General features: G+C 40.0%; 1 protein-coding gene across 1 annotated transcript in view; it reads right to left on the bottom strand.

Moving 5' to 3' along the window:
• ROR2 (receptor tyrosine kinase like orphan receptor 2) overlaps positions 1 to 23,123 on the bottom strand; it is a 198,288-nt gene that overhangs the window by 21,674 nt on the left and 153,491 nt on the right. The window contains exons 3-4 of the mRNA XM_082245393.1: positions 9,428 to 9,715; positions 8,266 to 8,296 (exon numbers count right to left, since the gene is read on the bottom strand). Coding sequence (XP_082101519.1) covers positions 8,266 to 8,296; positions 9,428 to 9,715 — 319 coding nt within the window. The remainder of the gene's footprint in view (positions 1 to 8,265; positions 8,297 to 9,427; positions 9,716 to 23,123) is intronic.

Below are 23,123 nucleotides of genomic sequence, written 5' to 3'. Positions count from 1 at the left end.
CTGCCTATAATGTACAACTGCATTCTATCTATTACATAGCCTATGGCATTCTCTATCAATACAAACATGGGAGTAAGCTGTCACCATGAAGGCAAACCTGATTTCAACAATTTCTTTTGAGTTTAGGAATGACCTTCTGTAACTTATCATAAATCCTCACTAGTCAGCAGAAACACTAATGTCATCATCATCACTGAAATATAAAACTGAACATTTACATTATAATGCGTTCTAGTACAAATAAAGCATTACAGGACAACACATGACTCCATGGCCAGAAAACAAATTAGGTGAAAAACTGCATATTTCTTTCCTTCAAAATGCAATTAGGGTTTGCAATTCTGTAGGGAAAATGTAATTTGTTTTAAATATGTTTCCTCTGAATCTGCCAAAACACAAAATAAAGACTACTAAACCCCTTCCTAAACTAACAGTCATTACCGAATGCTTCAACAAAGAAAAAAAATACAGCCCGTTAAATTCTTCTGTTTCCAAATAATTACAGAGTCGGTCAAGATTAATGGAAAGAAAATACTTCAACAGCGCATTTCGCTTTCTAATTACTTAATACAATTTGTATTTAAAAAAAAGAAGGCATTTATCAAAATCCACTGGCTCAACAATCACAGCAACAACATCGTGTCTTAACAGTTCACAGGTGGCAGGGCTATACACACATATACATACTAAACAAACTGAGGTCATACATAGTACTATTGCCAAAGGCCATAGTGTTCATTGGAGAAAGGCAAGCCATAGATGATGCAAATTTCTTTTCAGCAACCATTGGCTGCAGGAAAGAAAATGGCATGATTCTCACATCAACACATTCAGTGTTGATGGGGGAATCCCTCCCGCAGTGCTATTGTGTTCTGCTGGTGGGGACCTTCCCTACTGCCAGAACACAATGATTACTGTTGGTGGCATTAGCCGCCAGCAGTAATCACATGCAAACAATCTGATAGACTGGTTGTAATGTAGTCTATTGATGAATCAACTTCAGTACAATCAGCCTGCCCATAGATGGATCAAATCTCGGCCGGTCCCTGCTGAACCTGCCAAGATTTGATCCATCTTTGGTTGGCTTAGGATGTCATTTTATTCAAACAAAGAGTTGTATTTGGTCTGCAACTGTTAACATAAAAATTATAGCAAGGTAAATGTCCCTGTTTGCACAGGACTTGATTTTAGTATTTTCAAATTAAGGGACTTGGCTGGCCTGGGAGTTTACTTAAACATAGTTGATTGTAATAGACTTTTGACAGTTATAGAAGCTGATTTACTAAAGGCAAATATACTGTGCATTGCAAGTGCAGTTGCTCAAGATCTGAGGGGAAACTCTGAAATGAGGGGCAGCTCTGCTGATTTCTATCATCTATTTATATGCAAGCAAAAATGCTGTTTTTTTATTTCCCTTGCATGTGATTGAGTGTACTTTGCAAAGTGAACATTTACTAAGCTCTGGAGCAAGTGCACTTGCAGTGCACAGTATATTTGCCTTTAGTAAATCAACCCCATATTTTTATATTAAAAAGTCCCAATGTAATAGTTTAAATATTGGAAAGAATTTGGTATGGATAGTAATGAATAAAAAACACATAATTCCAAATGGCTGTTTGTCAAAAAGGGACTGAATGAATACCCTAAAGTAATATTAAAGGCTTATTTTATTTATTTATTTACATTTGCTAAAATAAAAAAAAATAAAAAAAGATACTTACCTGGTCTGTGCAATGATATTGCACAGAATGGTCCCTTGTCTCCTCTTTGGCGCCACCCCCCCCTCCCCAGTGCCGTTCATTCCCCCTTTCCTGCAGGTGCTAAGGGGGAACCCATGCAGGCACGCTTCTGAATCAGGCTGTTTGCGTCCTTAGACACACACAATGGAGGTAAGTCCTGCCCTCTCTCACTCCTCACAGGAGTATGACTGACAGAAGCAGAAGCCAATGGCTCCCGTTGTAGTTTGTGTCTCCTGTGAGACTAGGAAGAGAGGAGAGGAAGCAGAGTAGGTAAGCATGTCAGTCTTTTGCTTTAGGAAGAACAGGAATTCCATGCTGCCAATGGACAGTACCAACAAACTTATACTGTTCTATAGGTTTTTGAAGGGGATATGACTACTGTGGAGACAGGTGAACATAGTCTAGGGCCACTCACTCCTGCCTATGCACAGTCATTGACTCTCTTTCTAGTTCCAAAAAGCCAGATGAATAAAGATATTATTTTATTTATATTAATAGATGTCATTTTATATCTATGTATTGGGCTTTGTCAAAATATGTAAAAACATTTTTGGGGGGAAAGAAATTTTTCAAAGGCCTTGTGTTAAAATAGAAGATGTTCATGCTGTGCATCTAGTTGATCATTTTTAAAAGTAGCAGGGTCAGGTTATTCATCCACTCCTTTACTATTCATTCTCATTACAGGTCTCTAATAAAAGCCCACAGTTTAGGCAGCGGACTACAGAAGCGGGCCATTTCCCATGACAGTCTAGTGAAATGCAGTCACCTTTTTACTGCATATAATAATGTGTAAGGTACTTTGCAGAGCGAGTCAGGTTACATGTGTTCAGGAGAAATGTTAATATACAGGCCTGTTAGCAGAAGATGGATTTACACCTTGGAAAGGAGTTCTGTAGATACACCAACACAATCTAATTGGACACATTTTTATCACCTCTCTGCCAAAAAGCAAAGAAAGAATGTTAAAGAAATTACTAATACTTTTCAGCGTGGTCAAGGACTATTCACAGAAGTGTGGTTAACACTAATCTAGAAGAGTATTCCAATCCTCTATTTTATTCCAAAACCTGATAGTAACAGACAGGCATTAGCTGTGTAGAAATCCAGGGCCCACCACCTTACATCCTTCTAGACCACACACAATACTCTCAGTTCCCATACACTATTAAAGCAGCCTCTGTATTAAAGGTATTCCTGTATCTGGACTGTATAACAAATTCCAAAGAAAGGGGAAAAACATTACTGCTCATAGACAAGCAGAATTTCTCCTATAAACTCTCAACTCCAGTAATGCAAACAGAACTTTATAATATGCAAAATACAGAGAGAAAGATTGATGTAAATAGGGCTGGTACAAAATATGCTTCCTGAGCAAAATTGTCTTTAAATTTCAGTTATAAAGCTGAGCATTATGCCTCCCACAGAAGGCACTAAGTGATGCCCGCACATTCCCTCAGGGGAATTTATTTTGCATATGTCATCTATTTCACCTCCAAAGACAGACTCCTACCCCAAATACACTACAGCAGTCCTCTCTAATGAGCAGTTCATGCAGAGAGGGCAGGTCAGGGTACAGACTATCAAAGAACAGGCCATCAATACAAAGTGCAGGCTTCAGGGTTGTTGCCACTATCTATGCTTTAGTAATTACTGAATCTTTCACCCAAAAAAAGCATGCAACCAGTAAAAATTCAGAACACCTCATATGACCTTGCTTGATTTGAGTCAGTGCTTCTTTGAATAATAATGGAAAGATGAGGGTGCCAGATAATGGGAAATATCATATTCCTATGCTTACTGACTCCCTATAATCTAAGGACTGGTTTACTTTCAACCATGAATGGTTCCTCAATTACTAAAGGAATTGGAGATCTTCACACAATAAATTGCGTGAATATTCATTTCAATTATCCATCCAATCATGTAAAAAGCAAACTCCTGTTAACCGCCTTAGCGGTAATCCCGAGCGTGACTCGGGGTTGATTTTTCATTGCAGGAACGGTAACCCCGAGTCACGCTCGGGGTGGATTGCAGAGAGCGCAGCGGAGCTTCTCTTACCTTATCCTGGCGATCCAGCGATGATCTCTCATTGCTGCGACCGCCAGCCGAGAGTCCCGCCGCTCCTCCGTCCCTCCGTCGGTACGATCACTTCCTAGTTCCGTTCCCTGCAGCAGCAATGCTGCATGGGAGCGGAACTAGGGAGGGAAATTCAAAAAAAAAAAAAAAAACGTTACACAAAACACACTTTATATTATATTATATATATATATGCATATATATATATATATATATATATATATATATATATATATATATATATGCATATATATATATATATATATATATATATATATATATATGCATGCATGCATATATATATATATATATATATATATATATAATATGCACACACACACACACACATATATATATATATATATATATATATATATATATATATATATATATATATATATATATATATATAAAATGATATTATTGATTCAATTATAATTCATGCGTTATATATTATATATATATATGTGTGTGTATATATATATATATATATATATATATATATACACACACACATATCTGTATATAATATATAATGCATGAATTATAATCTAATCAATAATATAATTTTATTATATATATTATATATTAAATAATAAAATAATATTATTGATTTGATTATAATTCATGCGTTTGTGTTTCAAATTTATCACATCTGGGATGTCTACTAGAGTCTTGTTTTGGTCAGGTTTAAGTCAGTAATTATTAAGAATTGTAGGCCTATAATACATAACGCCAAATTTCCATGAAAAGAATTGTACCGCTTTTGGTATGTAATTCCAGACATAATCATACCGCCAGGGAGGTTAATACATTTTATCTTCACATGGTTGGAGAACTGAAGAGAATAATGACTCAATTTATTGTGTGAAGATTCTCCAATGCTTTAGTAAATCAACTTGATATCTACATGTACACTATTTAGAATTCTAAATAATGTGGTCTCTAGTGACACTATTTCTGAGGCTACATGTAAAAACAAAACAAAAATTATAAACTTACGTAGACAATTGTCAAGACATCTACACTAAGTGGCATACTTACCAAGCAGTAAATGTGACATTATTCAAAAATGAACTGATAGTGAATCATTCACTGTAGGGATGCACCGAAATGAAATTCTTGGCCGAAGCCGAATAATAATGAAATGTTTGGCCGAAGCCCGAATATTGAACGCGGTGTTTCGCATTTTTTCCATTTATTTTGCCAATTTTTTGTCCTCTCTCTTGTCCTCTCATGTCTCTCTCTCTCTTGTCCTCTCATGTCTCTCTCTCTCTCTCTCTCTCTTGTCCTCTCATGTCTCTCTCCCTAAATGTTACTGTAGGGAATGGGATTCAGTGCACACTGCAGCCTTGTGCCATAGGGTTAATGTTAGTGACACTGTAGGGATTGGGAAGGATGCTGGGAATGGAAATCAGGAAGCATGCAGGCAGCCTTGTAAATTTTAATTGCAGATACAGGGCACTGGTCAGGTCAGGGTTAATGTGGTAACATCAATTACTCAGTGACAGTCAGTCAGTGTCAGTGTGGACTCGATCAGATTATACAGTGACAGACAGTCTCTCATAGTGGTGGTAGTAGGAGCCTGGAAAGGAGCACAGCCGCATACATACATTACTCACTCGTGCACTGCAGCCCGCCCCACACATTCAGTGAGTCTTACTCTCCTCCCTTGTTTTTTTTTTTTCAATGGCACATTCAGGAAGCCAATCACGCCGTGAGAAGCGGCACAGCGGAACCAATCAGGTGTGCAGGCACGCGTGATTGGTTCGCTGTGCAGCTAATCACGGCGTGATTGGCTTCCTGAATGTGCCATTGAAAAAACTAGGGAGGAGAGTAAGACTCACTGAATGTGTAGGGCGGGCTGCAGTGCACGAGTGAGTAATGTATGTATGCTCACCGCTGAAGTGTCCCGGCTTCCCCTGCCTAACACGGAAGTCTGTGAGTCCTCCTGTCCTCCTCCGAGTCCCTTCCCCCTGTAAATATCGTGACCTCGGCGATATGAATATCGCCTACGGCCACAGAACGATAGTCGATATCATATCGACTATCGTTCAGCCCTATTGTTCGGCACAAAATTATTCTGCCTTTTGACTTATTCGGCCGAACACCGAAAGTGCTATTTTTTCTATTTTTGGCTGAATAATGTTCGGCCGCCGAATATTCGGTGCATCCCTAATTCACTGTGTACAATATATCATAACACACTGATTAGGAAATGTTTGATCACATTTACTGCTTTATAAATATGTCCTTTTGCAGTTGACTGTTGCAGATCTGTAGTTTTTATGACCCCAAAAGCCTGTTAACCACCAATATGGCAATATATATGAAGTGCCAAACAGGAAGCACATTCTACAGTGGTTCCGGAACCAAAAATTTGCAGGGAACCAAGAAGGACCCCGAAAGCTGCACTCTGACACGGTCTTGAAGCTTATGGTCCCCATGCTGAGACTCAGGAAAGAAAGAAAGGGCCTATACAGGCCACAGATCCTGCTTGGAGCCTGCTATAAGGCCTTATGCAGGAACTTACAACAAAGAGCCAATAGGGGAGTTCACAATCACCCCACAGCTACACATGTCAGAGGGTAGATGGGGCCAGCCTGACTGGGAGCCACTGAACAGGAGCCCACAGGAACCTTATCTGAGGTCCTATGGCAGAACTTCCTCTGGTACTGCCCTCTCTCTATTTCCTATCCTTTGCAGGTGGATCGTCTCTCAGGTGTGCTGTCATGGGCCATAGTGGAAAGTTCGTGTTTTGCTGTGTAGCAGGTTTGTCAATAAAATTATTGGATTTAAAAAAAAAAAAAAAACACACACACTCATCATGTATCATTAACCTTCTTAGCAGTATTCCCGAGCGTGGCTCGGGGTTAAATTTCAGAGCCAAAAGCGGTAACCCCGAGCCACACTCGGGGTACCTCCAGAAGTATCGCTGGATCCTGTAAGCAGGGTTACTTACCTTGTCACCAGGATCCAGCGATGTGTCCCAACGGTGTCTAGCGGCGGTTCTTCCTCCCGATCCTCTCCGTGTCCCGGCTTCCGTCTCCTGCGACGTGACGTTCGCAGGGGGGTGGAACCGGCGGCAAATTCAAATGTAAAACACACCAAACACACTGATACAGTTCAAAATAAAAATAAAAAATCACATTAGTTTGCCCCCAGTGCCCTTTCCTGCAGTTTTACTGTACTTTTTATGTATATATAGATATATATATATATATATCTATATATATATACGTATATATATATTATATATATATATATATATATATATATGTGTATATATATATATATATATATATATATATATATATATATACACGTATATATATACACGTGTGTGTGTGTGTGTATATATATATATATATATATATATATATATATACGTATATATATGTATACATACTGTATATATATATATATATATATATATATATATATATTTAGAAATGTATACAGTTGGTTTGGGGTGCTCATTCACAAGAATTACATGCAAAATAATGGTACCGCTTTCAGCACCTAAAATCCGAAGGAATCATACCTCCAGGGAGGTTAAGACCAAAGTTACATTCTTAAAGCGGAGTTCGGGGCACAGATGTAATTTTTTAATGAACATACCCCCGGGACAGTCAGGGCTAGCACATTCCACAATGGCTAGCCTCTGATCTGTCCCGGTTCGCACTTACCTTTTAGAAGAAATACTTACTTATAAAATTTCTTCCACAGCGTTTCCATCTCTCTTGTGGGCAGCTGAAGCCGGCGCGGTCCTCTTCTGCGTCTTCTTCTCCCAGAATGCGCCGCACCGGCCCCTTTCGTCACTTCCGGTGCGGCGCCGCATTCCTAAACAGCTTCTGGGCATGCCCAGAAGCTGTTTAGCAGGGGAATGCGGCTTCGCCCGGAAGTGACGAGCGGGGCCGGTGCCGTCGCATTGATTCCTGGGAGCGATGATGTTTAGCTCCCAGGAATCATCGCAGCGCAGGAAGTGACGGGGTGAGCCGCGGCTCCGAGGGAGGAAGTACCCTGAGGTGAGTATTTACGATCGTCAATTACAAAGTGAGTTTTTAAAAAAAAAAAAAATCTAACTATCCAATTCCTTTTCAGGTTAGGCTGAACTAGCGGACGGGCACAAAAAAAAAATATAGTTTTTGTGCCCGGAACTCCGCTTTAAGAATATTACATGTAAGTGGCATTCTTGACTATTTTCTTCTTAGCAATTAATCCACAAGCATATATCTTCACACAGACTTCACTGGTGGTTCTTGCTACTAGAATTTAAGCGACTCCAGGAAAAAAAGTAACATTTTCTATACCATGCCTTATTCATCCTCAAACAAATTTAAACTAAATATCCAAAGCAAGAAAACACCAAGAACATTTCCATAGCATTTTCATTTAAAAAAAGGAAAAAGCAAAGCAAACATAGGCAGCATAAAGTGCTCATACTTACTGGATGTTAGGATTCGGACTGTGTGTTGGTCCTGTTAAAAACAGAGAGTGAGAATTAAGATTATTTCTATTTTAAGCAGTACAAGCTTTATAAAGTAAAATAGGATCTGTTACTAATAAACCATCAAGCTTCATCAGTTCACATTTATCATCTGTACACATTTGCCCAGAGATAAGTTTTAAAGGGACAGTATCACTTTGCCAATTCAGGGAAAAGTGAAAGTGTGTTTTTATACTTCCATTTTTAGCGATCTAGCCTATCTCCACTGATGCCGAATGGAGCTTCTGGGTATAGCGGTTATGTGACCTACTTACATTGACAGTGTACAGGTTAAGTAGCGAATTGCTAGGCCCAAGCACTGTCAAATGACCGAGGGGTTGCCAACAATTTGAGTATAGTTGAGACAGAGGGGCCCTGTAGAAACATCCTGCCTATTCGAGACATGTGACAGTGTCTCTTTAATGTAATTGGTAGTGTCACTGAGCAAGAGAAAAAACTGGGAGGTAAGAGATGACAGGTCCAGCTTAACTTGTATAGGAAAAGTAAACATATATCACATATAATTTCAGGCACTTACTGTATATTTCTGTAACTACCTATGGTTTTGATATACACTTTCAACTGAGGGTGACGTCTGCTTATGTAATATTTTATCATATATGTAAGGTTGATTTGCCCTGGCTTTTAACAGGTTTTCTTAAAGCAGTACTCCAGAACTATTTTAAAATAACAGCCAGTTAAAGAAAAAACAGCTTATCCTGCAATACTTACCTTCAGGAGCTTTTCCCCATAGTACTTTTCTGCCATTACATGTCCTCAGTCTTCTGGGTTGAATGATGGCCAGCCTCATCCAACCCACCAATTCCTCTGAGCCCAGGCTGTCCTTGACCTGCCCCTGTGGCAGCAGTGTCACACAGTCTGGGCTCAGTTTGTTACTGCTTAGAACTCACAAGTCATTAGGTGGATACCATTCAGTTCAGTAAGGACCATCCCATCCCTGCTACTGCAGCACAAAAGGAAACACCTGTGATGTCATTGGACTCTTGGAAAAAGGTATGCATGTATTTTTTTTAATGTGTTTGGGGGAAAGGGGTGCTCAAGTAGGGCATGGGGATTTATTAAATACTAAACTTCAGCTTTAACATTGAAATTACTTACTTACCAAGTCTGACATAAAGAACCCCAGTGGCACTAATGGTCTTAATTCCATTGGTGGCAACACACTGATAGTATCCAGTGTCGGTGGTGTCCAAGTCTTGTATTCTAAGCCGTGAACCATATTCGGTTTTCCTTATGGTAATTCTCTTGGGCTCCTGCACCACCGGAGCATCATTCTTCAGCCACTTCAAATTTGGGAGTGGATTTCCGGCAACTTTACAATGAAGGGTGGCTGCTTGACCCTGGACAATTGTGATATTGTTTACAGGTTCCAGAAATGTCAGAAAGTGTCCTGGAGGAGACAAGAGGTCACAAAATATCAAACTGCAATTCTACAAATAGGCCTCAAGGCACATTTCTGCAAACAGTTCACGAGACTGCAGAGGTTGTTTTATATACATCAGTGCTATAATTTAGACAAATCAGCATGCACAAACACACTTTGTAAATACTTCAGGAATTTTTTCTATCACAATTGTGAAAAGTTACATTCATTTGTATTGCAAGAGCTAATTATAACTATTATCAGGGCAAACTTATCATTAGGTGCAGTAGGCTTGTAACTAGGAGGGGAATGTACTGACTTTTTATAGGGTTTATTCCATGGGCAAAGGATAATCTACAAAGTGTATGTAAAGACAAAACTTTTTTTCCCCTAGTTTTGGTAATACGTTTTTTTTTTTTATAGCTGTCTGTGTTCCCACTCTCCACTTGTACTGAAGACTGCTGTCATTCAGATAGAGTGTTGGGAAATCCAAAATATTTTCACTGTCCACAGAGCAGCAGACAAGGGTAAATCTTCCAATGGGGACAACAATTCTTGTGTCTGCAACTTTTGTGGTTGCAAATAAAGAAAAAAAAGGTTAGTGGTTGTAAAGGTATTTTGAAATTAAAATAAGTTATACTTACCTGCTTTGTGCAATGGTACTTACCTCTCCCGCTTGAGCTGTCTGTTCCTCCTTTCCTGCGGGTGCCCCCTTCAAGTAATCTGTGTGCTGAGGGGGCACCCGTGTGGGCATTTTCCCGAGTCAGGCTGTAAGCTCCCCATAGACATACACAGTGCAGCTCAGCTACATCCCCTGCTCCCTCTTAACAAGATTCAACTTACAGCAGAAGGCACCAACGGCTCCCGCTGTCTTCAGTGAAGTCTGTGGAAGCAAGGGGGAGTGGTGCTGCAGCTGGAACAGCACTGAATGGATGAGAAGAGTCAGGTAAGGTTTTTTTTGCAGATGGGGGGACAGATATTGGAAGTTTTTTTTTTTTTTTTACCTTAATGCAGAAAATGCTTAAAGGTAAAAAAGAAAACCTTGAGTTTAGAACCTTTTTAACCCCCCCAAAATAGTTACAAAACTGAGAGCAGCAAAGAAGAAGAAATGTCATCCGTTTGGACCCAGGAGAAACCCCACTCAAATAGGAAGCTATTTGGGGGCCGAGTCCAATTCCAATTTTTTCTGTCAGCAACAAGGGGAACTGATGAATCCAAAGTAAATTTTTCACTTCATATCCGCTCCACTTTAAGATTGCAAGAGTTGTGTGCTTACAAACTATATTCATGTAAATAAGGCATAAGGCCATAATTACTACAATTATTATCACAACTATTTGTAGTAGCAATAGTAGAGAAAATGTTAACAAACCATAATAATAAAAATACTGATTACAACTTAGTATTAAAGGCAGATATATATCAATTTACATTACCGTCACTATGGGTGAAAGACAGATAATTAATGGTTTGGATTGCTTCAATATTTGTCAGCAATATCTTCATAAAGAAATATGAAGATTTAATACCACCTTACACAGTGTATTCCATGCTTGTCTGTGAGAGAGACACACAGACTGTCATTTGCAGACTTCCCTATTGTTTCTGTATTGGGAGGGAATGTGGATTGTGCCTGTCTCATTGTTAAATGTTAATGACCTCACATTGTTCTGTCTGTCTTAAGAGAAACTTATTATGGGATGTATATGTGGATGTGGATTGGATGCTAAGGGGAGGGGGACTTGTGCCACAATGTATATCTTTGTGTACACTGTATGGGAGTGTAAAACTCTGTTTTCATTGGATTGTGAATCTCAGGGCCTTTCCTCAACAAGGTCCACCTGGGCGGTAACCTTGTAGGGGAAAACTGTATAAAAGTATGTTTCTTGTTCAATAAAGTTGAGTTAGTTCACCCTCAATCTAGAGTCCTGTCTTTCATTGGGGGGAATATGCTACAAGGGAATGCTATGTCCTTCATACTCCCTTGTATAATCACTAAGCTCTTGTAAGAGCTTGTATAAGAGCTTGTTCTGCTGCACTCTCTGGGGAAAGAGAGGTTCACCCACGGGAACCTGGAGCCTTGTTGTAGTTCCAGGGTGGGTAGGAGACGGCGAGACCCTAACCAAGCTGCGGCGGTTTGTGGGGTTTGAAGTGGTTACAGTGTCTGGTTGAGTGCTTGGAGCCCTCGGGAAGCACTAGGAGCATCTGTCAAAGGAGGTACCCGGTCAGGGGTGCTGGTTGATCTGGTACAGTATGTATTTGTTTCTAAAATGTATCTAAGCCAAGACTTTTGTCACCTAAGCAGAAAAAGAGAGGAATTCTTCCAAAAGGGCCCCGTGTTACATTGACAGCTGTCTAACAGGGCATTTACCTTACTTTGGAGAGCTTTCTTCTCATTTCCTGTTGTATTTACGGGGCAGGAAGTAAAGTGAAACCTTCCCAATTTTAGTAAAGGACCCCGATTGTAATTACTGATTATACTACCATTAGTTTTAATGTTGACATCAAATTTCGATTTAGTTTTAGTCATAGTCTTGACTAAAATGCCATTTTAGTTTTAGTCGCATTTTAGTCATCTGAATATCCTTGTCCCTGCTTTGCAAGAACACAGGATTCATGCCTTCCCTACTGACAGAATGGTAATCTGCCCTGTTTACATAGGCAGGCCGCCGTTCTGCCTCTGTACCAAAGGATTGGTGGGAACCTGCTGATTGGCTCCCGCTGTGTATAATCGCAGCGAGATCAAACAAAAACTGTCTATCTTCATTTCAGGCTACCAAGCAACAAAATGTGATTATTTTAAAGGGGGGTGATTCTTTTCTATACCCACTGTACATAGCTAGATTGGGTAACCGTCATCTCATAGATGTGGGCTGCTTTAAAAGCATGTGCACAGAAGTTTGTTTACACACTCCTGTTTATCCTCTGACCAAAAAATTAAGATTCCACTTCAAATATATGACAACCTCACATAGGTCAATACAATGAGAGGCGGACGGTACTGTTGGAAGTCGATGTGGGAATATGGAGCGCCTTGGGTTTGAGCACCCATGAACATAAGAAAAGGGCAAGTACTTTTTTTTAACTTCTCATGTTGTTTTTAATTATTATGAGACTCTAGGTTTATTTGAAATTCATTTTTTTACATAATGTTTTTTCTAACATTTTACATAGCTCCATACATCAAGTCTTAGTGATGAGAGGCTGTGGAAAATCTGAGTAATGCAAAATAATTGCTGAAAACAACTTTGGTGAAGTAAGTGTCTAAGATACTTATAATCTCAAGAGATTGTGAACTATTTTACACATCAATCAGAATCACGTTTCATTCTTCAACAGACCTAAAGGGGAAATGCCTTGTATATAATGCTTGTGTGTGTCTGTCTGTGCTTGAGTGAGTGCACATACACACACATACAAAAACACAAAATATGTCTGGAGTAAGCCTTTGCTAGCTGAAAAGCAGGAGCTGCAGAGTAATTATTCGCTTGTTACGGATTTGGCAGCCAAACAAAAACACACTACCATTGCACACATACTCAAGAGACTTCAAACTCGAAGGAATTGTGCAGTGTGGATTTTGCCACTTACCGCTCTCTTTAATCCTATATTGCAAGCTGTATAAATAAGGCAGAGAGAGAATGCTTATTTAACTGACACTGCATGCTTATGTATAATGGCCCACTTAAGATTCATGCACACCAAAAGTAGCTCAAAATATTTACCCTACAAAAACTCATTACATTCTATTAATTAAGGCATACAGTATCCCACAACTTAAAAAAATATACAGTCCTTACATGAATACTATATCAAAGTTTAGGTAGATTGCTTTTTGGATGGTAGGCTTGTGCTAAATTGTTAGGTCTGTAAATTGAATATGCCAGCTTGTCATCAAAATAGGAGTTGTGCAAAGGTACAGCTTTTATTTAGTGCTGTGCTTACTTTTAGTTTCTTCTGGCACCTCAATGGACAAAATTCACCTCCTTCTGCTTTAATGACACTAAGTCAAACAACGGTATTGAAAACATTATAGTAAACACTCATTTTGAAGGCCAAAAATCAAAAGCATTGGTAGCCATTGTGGCCTTGCAGTTTTGGTATTTTGGGTTAATTTTCAGTTAGGGGCACTATCTGAATAGAGTTTGTGGTATGCAGTGTTAATTTTGGCAGCAAATTTTAATTTAGTTTTAGTCTTAGTCTTAGGACTAAAATGGCATTTTAGTTTTAGTCCCATTTTAGTCTTCTGCAAGTGTTTTAGTTTTAGTCGTATTTAGTCGACTAAAACTCCAGTACATTTTAGTCGACTAAAACGTCCTACATTTTAGTCGACTAAAACTCATTTTAGTCATCTATAATCAAATGGGTGTAGTTCAATTGTAAATTGTAATGCATTATTTAAGCATTTCTCTACAATTTCCAAACTCATTATATACTACTGCTGGTCCTGGAGTGAAAAATCTAATATGTTATTATTTATGGTATTAAGAATTGAGCATACACCAGTGTTAATTTTGGCAGCAAATTTCAATTTAGTTTTAGTTATAGTCTTTTGACTAAAATGCCATTTTAGTTTTAGTTGTATTTTAGTCATCTGAATTGTTTTAGTTTTAGTTGTATTTTAGTCGACTAAAATTGTGTTAATTTAGTCGACAAAAACGTTTTAGTCGGTTTTAGTCAACGAAATTAACACTGGTGGTGTGTTGGTTTTCAGAACTTCTTACTAAAAAGGTATCCAGCCAATGCTTCTAACCTAAAAGTAGAACTCAAGGAATCATCGTTTTTGCAAACTTACAACTGTCCAGCTTGGCTCAATGTATGTATCCATACCTGATATCCAGAGTGCTACTGTGGTAGCTGTGATCGTCTGGGTGGTGCTGCTCCAGCAGCATCCCCTCTGCACATTAAACACAAGAAGCCACTCGTTTGGCAAAACCATTATTCAGTGAATGCCTTAGTTTTTTTTTTTATTCAATATCTGCAAGGTGTTTTTTGATTGGATGTGTTGGAAAGGAGGGACGCATGATGTAACCATCAGAGCACTGGCTAAAAGACAAGCGGGATCTGCAAACCACACTCTCCAAGGTCATTCCAGAGCTATGAGAATGACTGGAATGCCCTCATCTTTGAACTTTCAAAGTAAATAAGGTAATAGATTCAGCAGGGAAATGGAACAGATCGGGGCATACTGATTTGGCACTATAAGGGCACCTGTTGCATCCACTGACGGGTTGCTTATCCTGAAAACAAACCTGTCCAGCTTCTTGTTGAACCAAGATTCTAATAAATCCTACAGAGACCAAAAGCCCTGAACAGACAAATTTCCAGAAATTTGCGCCAACCCCAAAAATTTCCATCAGTGATGACAATCTTCCAACGTAAAGGAAGAAAAAAATGTTCCCTTTTACAATGCCAGGGACAGAAGCCACTATGACAGAGAGCTCTTGGCTCAAGGATGTAATCAGATCAACTTGGTCAGATGAAAATGGACTTGTCCTGTGCTAGGAGGATATTCAGTCGTAACGTTCTGATGTGGAATTGAGCAAATGGAGCTGCTTCTAAAGTGGATACCATAAGTTCCAGAACTCGCAGAGAGCTCTTACAGATGGCTGACATTGGAATCAAAGCTATCAAACCTAAATCTTTAGTTCGAACTTCTCTTGGGCAAGGAAGAACAGATCGTGATGCATTGTAGGAAAGCGTTGACCCACATTGTTGATCCCTAGCTGTGCATAACTGGGGTAGGAATAAGGCGGGCCATAGACACTTTAAATCTCCGGGCGGTTCAACAGGAACTGCCCGAGATTTTAACCATGTATGGGCAGGCTGAATGTACCCAAGTTTATCGATCGATCAACCTGGGTACAACCATCCTGCCTGATTTTACATACAATTATTGTAAGCAGCTGGTATAGATGCTAACAATAATCATGGTCTTCTCCCAGTGGGGACGGCTTCCCCGTCCCCCCACTGGGAGAATACAATGGTTCGGCAGGAGGGTTTCCCCTGTCAGCACTGTCTGTGTTGATGGGGGAATCAAACTAATTTCTTTCCTGCAACCCGCAGTTGAGCTGTGTGTCAACTATCACCAGTTCTCTACTTAGGGAGTTGACCAAACAGTTAAAGTTTGGAAAATGAGAGCTGAGGAAGGCATGGTTCAAAGAGGGGACCCCCTTGAAGGAATGTTTGGGTCTACAGGAATGTTTGCCCAGACACTATGTAAAATAACAGAACATGAAATCCTCTATATTTGAAGTGGAAAGTACATTCCAAATTAGAAAGGAAATGCTGTCCACTGAAAGAGAGACTCAAATGGCTCGTTTCCACTGAGCGGTACGGTTCGGTTCGGTACGCAATTTTTGCCATTTCCATTGGGAATGGTACCCTAATTCCAAACCGTACCGTACCACTTTTTTGGGACCCTTTCGTTGGGGTACCAAGCACATTAGTACCATACCAACAGGGTGGAGCTACACTCTGCAGAACTTTGATTGGTTGACAGAGAATTGTCGATCACAGCTTTCCTGCTACACCACGCCTATCATGAAAGGGTACTATTGGCAGTGGAAACGCAAGGTGTACCGTTCCGAACCGTACCGCACTGAACCGTACAACTCAGTGGAAAGGAGGCATAAGACAGAAGTGACAAAGTAGTAAAAATTGCAAAAGGCACAGTGCTTACTGCACCAAACTCAGTACAGCACAAAGAGAATATTGGGTCTCAAGTTTTTTGGATCGCTTGACGTCGTAGGCTGTATCAGTATGACCGCCCAACTATGTAATGCCAGAAATGTTGCAAAAATAAAATGCTAATGCCCTCTTATAGAAAATGGAGCTAACCACTCCTCCGGGGATAGTCACGATCAGCATAGCTTGAAGTCAACCAGAGGGGATACAGAGGTTGACTGAGTGACCCAATCACTATAAGTAAACTTCAGTAACCCTAAGTTTTTGTCTGCTTTAGTCTGCAATGTCCCACAGCAGGCTTTGTACTGGCCACTGTATTCGCTTAAATACACTGGCATTAAATGCACTTTGATGCACTGGCCCCTGTACTGGATGTAGTACATTTCTCCATAGGCTGGAGCTGATGGTTCAGTGTATTCTGTAAGTGATGCAAAATAGCTTGACACTATAGAAATAATTCAATTAAAAAATAATCCAAAATAGTTGACCACTAGGTGGTGATGAAGGGCTCTAACAAACCACATATTGACTGTCAGATTTATATAAATAATTACTAACTTTATATATATATATTTTTTTTTTTATAAAATGTTTTACTGTGTATCTCTCTCTCTCTCGCTCTCTCTCTATATATATATATATACTGTAGATACACACACACACACACACACACACACTATTGCTAAACGTTGTCATCCCATAGAAGGTAAGCAATTAAATACCAGCTATACCACACATAATCAGGAAAAAAAAAGAATTTGCCGTAATCCCACACAGGGGTACAGAAGAATATCCTTAAAACGGAGGCAATAAAACAGCAGTTCAGACAAGTAACAAAACAAGTATTATGCTGGCTTTAAACTGTGCCCTTTGTATGTCTGTCCAAGCCTGCCTGAGCCAACCACAGCCATTCCTTTGCACTGGAGATTTATTGGTCTGCAACAGGAATTGCAATAGTACAGTAAAGAAAAAACTATACACAGCAAATGTTGTCGACAAATGTGTCTGAAATGTTATACCTATTGGAAGGCATTGGTTGCATCCAACTCTTAGCAACTGAAAGTAGAACCCAAAGCTAGCCATGACTTGTAGTCCTTTTCCCGCTTCATTACTCTGCATTGCATACAACTATTGTAAACCGATACTTATCCCATGCGGCATGCAATTGATTTGGGGAGGGTGTGTAACAACCTATTATCTATGAGTATCTATTAGGAATACACAGTAGGTCAGAGTGAGGCCATATCCAGCATGTATAAAAAGATGAACCATTGTTTATACTGCCAGGAGACTGTAAGCTTTTAGGGTGGTCATAAAATCAACTACCCACATCCAGTAATGAAAGTAGTTGCCTTACATGGAAATGGGTAGAAAAACTGCTCAGACGATAAGCATTTAACTGTGTCCCACTAAGAACCATTTGATAACAAAAAAATGGCTTGTGTATAATGTAAACTGAAAACCTAAGTTCCAGGTCTGCTGCATTACATCTTTTTCTGTACAGACAGTGGCAAGCATATTCCAGACATTATCTGTAATAACACAAGGAAAATAAAGATTACCAGTAAAATGTTAGGATAATCCAAGAAACATTGCCATTGTGCTAATGATAAAAAGATCAGTACATTCAGCTTTATTCTGAATTTCATTTATTCCAGCATAGAGAGAATCAGCAGCTTTTTTGCAGTGCTTCTTGGCAGGACTGCAGGTTTTCTTAGACATAGATATGCAACCACTGTGAGATCCACTGAGAATGCTGGCCCCAGATTAAGGGCCAATTTATACCACATAGCAGATTTTTTTGATCAGTAATGAAACCGCATCCATGGGGCACAAACATATACATTATTCAAAGCTATTGTCTTCTTGTAAGGCATAATATGCTAACATCTGCCAGTATATGCCATTTTTATGTAACATTTTGCCATATATAGAAATGAATATCTATACAGTGCTGTGCAAAAGTTTTAGGTAGGTGTGAAGAAATGCTGTAAAGTAGGAATGCTTTCAAAAATATACATTTTATTTGTTTATTTGTATCAATTTACAAAATGCAAAGGGAGTGAACAGAAGATAAATCTAAATCAAATCAATATTTGGTATGACTACCCCTTGGCTTCAAACCAGGACCATTCGTACACTTGCACACTTTGTACACTCGCACAAAGTCAGGGAATGTAGGATTACAGTCAGGTGTATAATTAATCAATTATACCAATCAGGTACTAATGATCATCACTTTCATATGTAGCTTGAAATGCGATCATTAACTGAAACAGAAACAGGTGTGTAGGAGGATTAAAACGGGGTGAGGAACAGCCAAACTCTGCTACTTATGTGAGGTTGTGGAAGACAATTTCATGTCACAGGTCATACACCAGGGCTCTGAGGAAGAGGCTGAGCCTCGAAACGCGTCAGCCGTCATCTTAACAGGAATATGGACTAATACATGAACAACTCCTGACACTCGAGCAACTGAGCTTGATATGACTATTTTCTACCATTGTTTATGAGTAGCCATTTTTTATATGTTGTACAATAAAGCCTTATTGAGGATAATGCGCTAGGTCGTTGCGCCCTTTTTTGTTTCTTTTTGCCTATAGTACCGTTGGACTACCCCAGTCCTTTTTGGGCAGCAAGACTCTAGCGTTTCCGAGATGCCTTATGTGAGTCCGTGGTAAGTGTGGTCGGGGAGCTTGGATTCTAAGCGCAGGAGAAAGGTGTTATCACCGTATTGTTTTGGAGCATACACCATGGCAAGACTGAGCAAAGCAACAAGACACAAGGTAGGTATACTGCATCAGGAAGGTCTATTACAGGCTTAGATTTCAAAGCAGACTGGGGTTTTTAAGATGTGCTTATTCAAGCTCTTTTGAAGAAGCACAAAGAAACGGACAACACTGAGGACCATAGATGCAGTGGTTAGCCAAGGAAACTTAATGCACCAGAGAAAAGACACATCATGTATACTTCCCTTTTATTTTACATCAGAGAATGTCCAGCAGCTATCATCTCAGAACTAGTGGGAAACCAGTGGGACTCAGGTACACTCATCTACTGTCCGGAGAAGTCTAGAGAGAAGTGGTCTTCATGGATAAATTGCAGACAAAAAGCCATACCTCCGATGTAGGAACAAGACTAAGTGACTATGCAGAAAAACATAGGAACTAGGGTGTAGAAAAATGGCAGCAAGGGCTCTGGACCGATGAGTCAAAATGTAAAATATTTTGCTGTAGCAGGAGGCAGTTTGTTCACAAAGGGATGGGGAGCGGTATGATAATGAGTGTCTGCAGGCAACAGTGAAGCATGGTGGAGATTCCTTGAAAGTTTAGTGCTGCATTTCTGCAAACGGAGTTGGAGATTTGGTCAGGATCAAAGGTGTCCTCAATACTGAAAAATACAGGCAGATACTTATCCATCATGCTATATCATCAGGGAGGAATGTGATTGGCCCCAACTGTATTCTACAGCAGGGCAACAACTCCAAATATACAGCCAAAGTCATTAAGCACTATCTTCAGCATGAAGAAGAACAAGGAAGTGTTGGTTTGACTCCCCTAATCTCATCATGGAGTCTGTCAGGGATTATATGACAAGGCAGAAGGATTTGAGACGGCCTACATTCACAGAAGATCTGTGGTTAGTTCCCCAAGATGTTTCAAACAACTTACCTGCCATGTTTGTTTGTTTTTCATATTTAAAATTATTATGCAATGTCTAAACAATGTCACCAATCTTATATCAGAAAAAAGAATAGCAGAGACTTGAGTGGAATTTTAGGAATGGAATGGAGTGGAATATTTCTACACAGATGGAAGATATTTTGGTTTGATTCTGTAAACGTCCTTTGCCTTGTTAAGTTAGGTAGAAATGTGATTGGCTATGCTGAACATTTTCAATTGACTCTGCAATGTGGAAGCTATCTCATAAAATGTGATTCTGAGTAAAACCTCTTTCCATACATAACCATGAAATTATTGTATGTGTCTGGCACTTGAAGAGTCTTTTGATGGTGGATCATGTTCTAGTAAAAGTACCCATCCATGGCCTTATTAGAGTGCAACTATAGACGGATGTGCTTGAAGACTGACAGTTCCAAAAATTATAACAAAAGTGAGAAAAACACATAAGAAGCTCCAATTTAACAAAAGACTATGAAACATACAGTATATTGCATTGTTGATCGTCTAAGTTTTGACATCTCATTTAAGGTAGAGATAAGCATCTTGAATATTATTGTACTCAAAGGTAAACTTGTATTAACCTGCCAGAAAAAGGATTATCTTCCCCTTGACCTTCAATGAGTCAAGGCCAGACATCTGCAATACTGCTGTTTGCCACTGGCCTGTCACAGGACGTAAGCTATTTGTTCAGTGTTAATGCCATGATTTGTAGCTCAGCTAAGAGGGCGGCATGCTAAATGGATCTTTCAAGTTCCTCTGCAAAGAAACTAGAAAAAGGGAGGATCATTTCCTGCCCAGACAGATAATAAATCACCAAGAAGTCAATGAGCACTAGGTCAATGTTTGCATACTAAAGCTTGTTGTTCAGTTGCAGCAACCCCAGTCTCACCTTTCTAACACCCTCCCCTGTTAAAACCTGACAAGAGCTCCCCCACTTGGTGTCAGCACCTGGGAGAACACCCGAACAGTGGATGCATCTGATTGTATGCAGCCTCTGTGTGGCCGACAATTTTCTGTCCAGCTCCTTGGATTATTTATTTGAAGGATGGTGAAAGAGTACTGACACGACCACCCACAAAGCAAATTTCAACCAATTCCTGATGAAATTTGTTCTGCCTACGACCATACTTAGAAAACTATAGACACTGCCACTCCTGGCCTCCTTCTTGAAAATGCGAGTTGCTTGGCTGCCTCTGGCCTCAATACTGAGTGCCCGATAGCCCTAAAAATCAGGGCACCCTAAGATGCAACCAGCTTCCTGGTTAGCAACTCTGTCCATCCCATATCACTTTTAGCTCCTTGTTATTAGTGAAGCAAGCCATTACAATGATGGGTCCACAGGAACATGCACAGGAAGCAAATAATAGCGGGCAGAGCTAATGACCCCAAATATTGATAGTAAATACCATTTCAGTTTCAGCGTTCCTTGGTGCTTTACAGAGTAACAAACTGAGCATGCTGAAACTCAAGATGACCAAGACTACATTGTAAGTGACATTTCACTTTATTTCTGTTGTCACAGGATCATTTTAAGTCCTATGTACAGTACATCATCTTTTGTCCTAACTCTAAAAACCCCACTCTATGCTTACATTGGTTTAAGTGCAAGCTTTCTAATATCAGGGTCAGATGAGAACCACTAAAAGCTATTGACCTTGGTGGTACATACTACCACTGGGTAGTCCTTGGAAAATTAAATGATATTAGTCAGGGGTAGTCTTAGTAAAAAACCAACCCAACTCCTGGGAGGATACCAGACTTCAAACCTACTAAATGTTTGGGATTTTCAAGGGCTGTGATATGGTCTATAAAGTAAGGGACAAGTAGAAAACTACATTTGTAAAAATTGAACAACTTTATTTAAGGTACTTAAAAACATACATGTTAAAACATAAATGACAGAGAATACAGCTGGCAAGGTATACAACCCCCTCCGGGCAACAGGTGGCGTGAAAACGGGGTTTAAGGACTCCTCCATGTGGGAGGGGAAGTGAATTTCCCCTCCCTTACCCAAGGATATTGTGCACAATTGCCACAACGATATGTGCCAAAACCACCAGTCGCTCCTTCCAACGTCTCTTCATGCCCCATATAGTGACTATGGACCAGTTTATCTCTAAGAGATGGGGCTCTGCAATACACTATTTCAGGTGATTCACGGATGTACTTTGACAGGACCAAGGCATCAGTGAGAAAATGCCAATTCCTGTCAAGCACAGCTCGAAACAATTGATAATGGGAATTGTATTTCGTAATAAATTTGGTGGTATTGTTGGATTTTTTGGCCCTTGTGCCGAAAAATAGATAGTCTCTTGACTGAGCAATAGTTCTATTGTATGCCTTTTTCAGGGTCTTTTGCTGTAACCTCGGGACAAACGCCGAAGCTGTAGGGCCTTGGTTTCCCCGTTTAAAGTCACTGTCCTTGGCGCAATTGTGCCGAATCCTAAGATATTGGGAATAAGGAATACTCAGTACCAGTGGCCGTGGATGGCCACTGGTGGAGTGGAGTATTGTATTCCCCGCTGTAGCCTTGCGATACAAGGAAGTATGTAGTGTGCCATCCTCATTGATGAATACCAAAGTATCCAAGAATAGAATACTGTGGGTGTCATATTGGACAGCAAATTCAAATTGTAGTTGTTGCCTGATATATACTCCACAAAGGCTAGCAGCTCAGCCGAGGTACCTGTCTAGACGCTGAGTACGTCATTGATGTATCTGCGCCACAAGACAAGGTGGCGCAGATACATCAAAGCATTATCATCTGAAAACAGCTCCCTTTCCCACCCCCCTAGGTACAGGTTGGCGTAAGATGGGGCACAAGATGTCCCCATCGCCACCCCCTGTACCTGGAGGTAGGTGACGCTGCCAAACGTGAATACGTTGATGCGGAGAATATGGTCCAAGAGCTGGATAACAAAGTCTGCCATGGGCCATTGGGTCTGAACTTGTTCCCTAAGGAACATCGAGACCACCTCCACTCCTTTTGAGTGGGGTATGCTCGAGTACACTGCCTCAATGTCCATGGCAACTAGTAGAGAGCCTTCCGGCACAGTAAGGCCTTC

This window comes from Pelophylax lessonae (assembly GCF_965119305.1).
Source record: "Pelophylax lessonae genome assembly, chromosome: 1".
NCBI lineage: Eukaryota > Metazoa > Chordata > Amphibia > Anura > Ranidae > Pelophylax > Pelophylax lessonae.
Note: the sequence above shows the minus strand (reverse complement) of the source record. Positions and strands in the feature narration are given on the sequence as shown.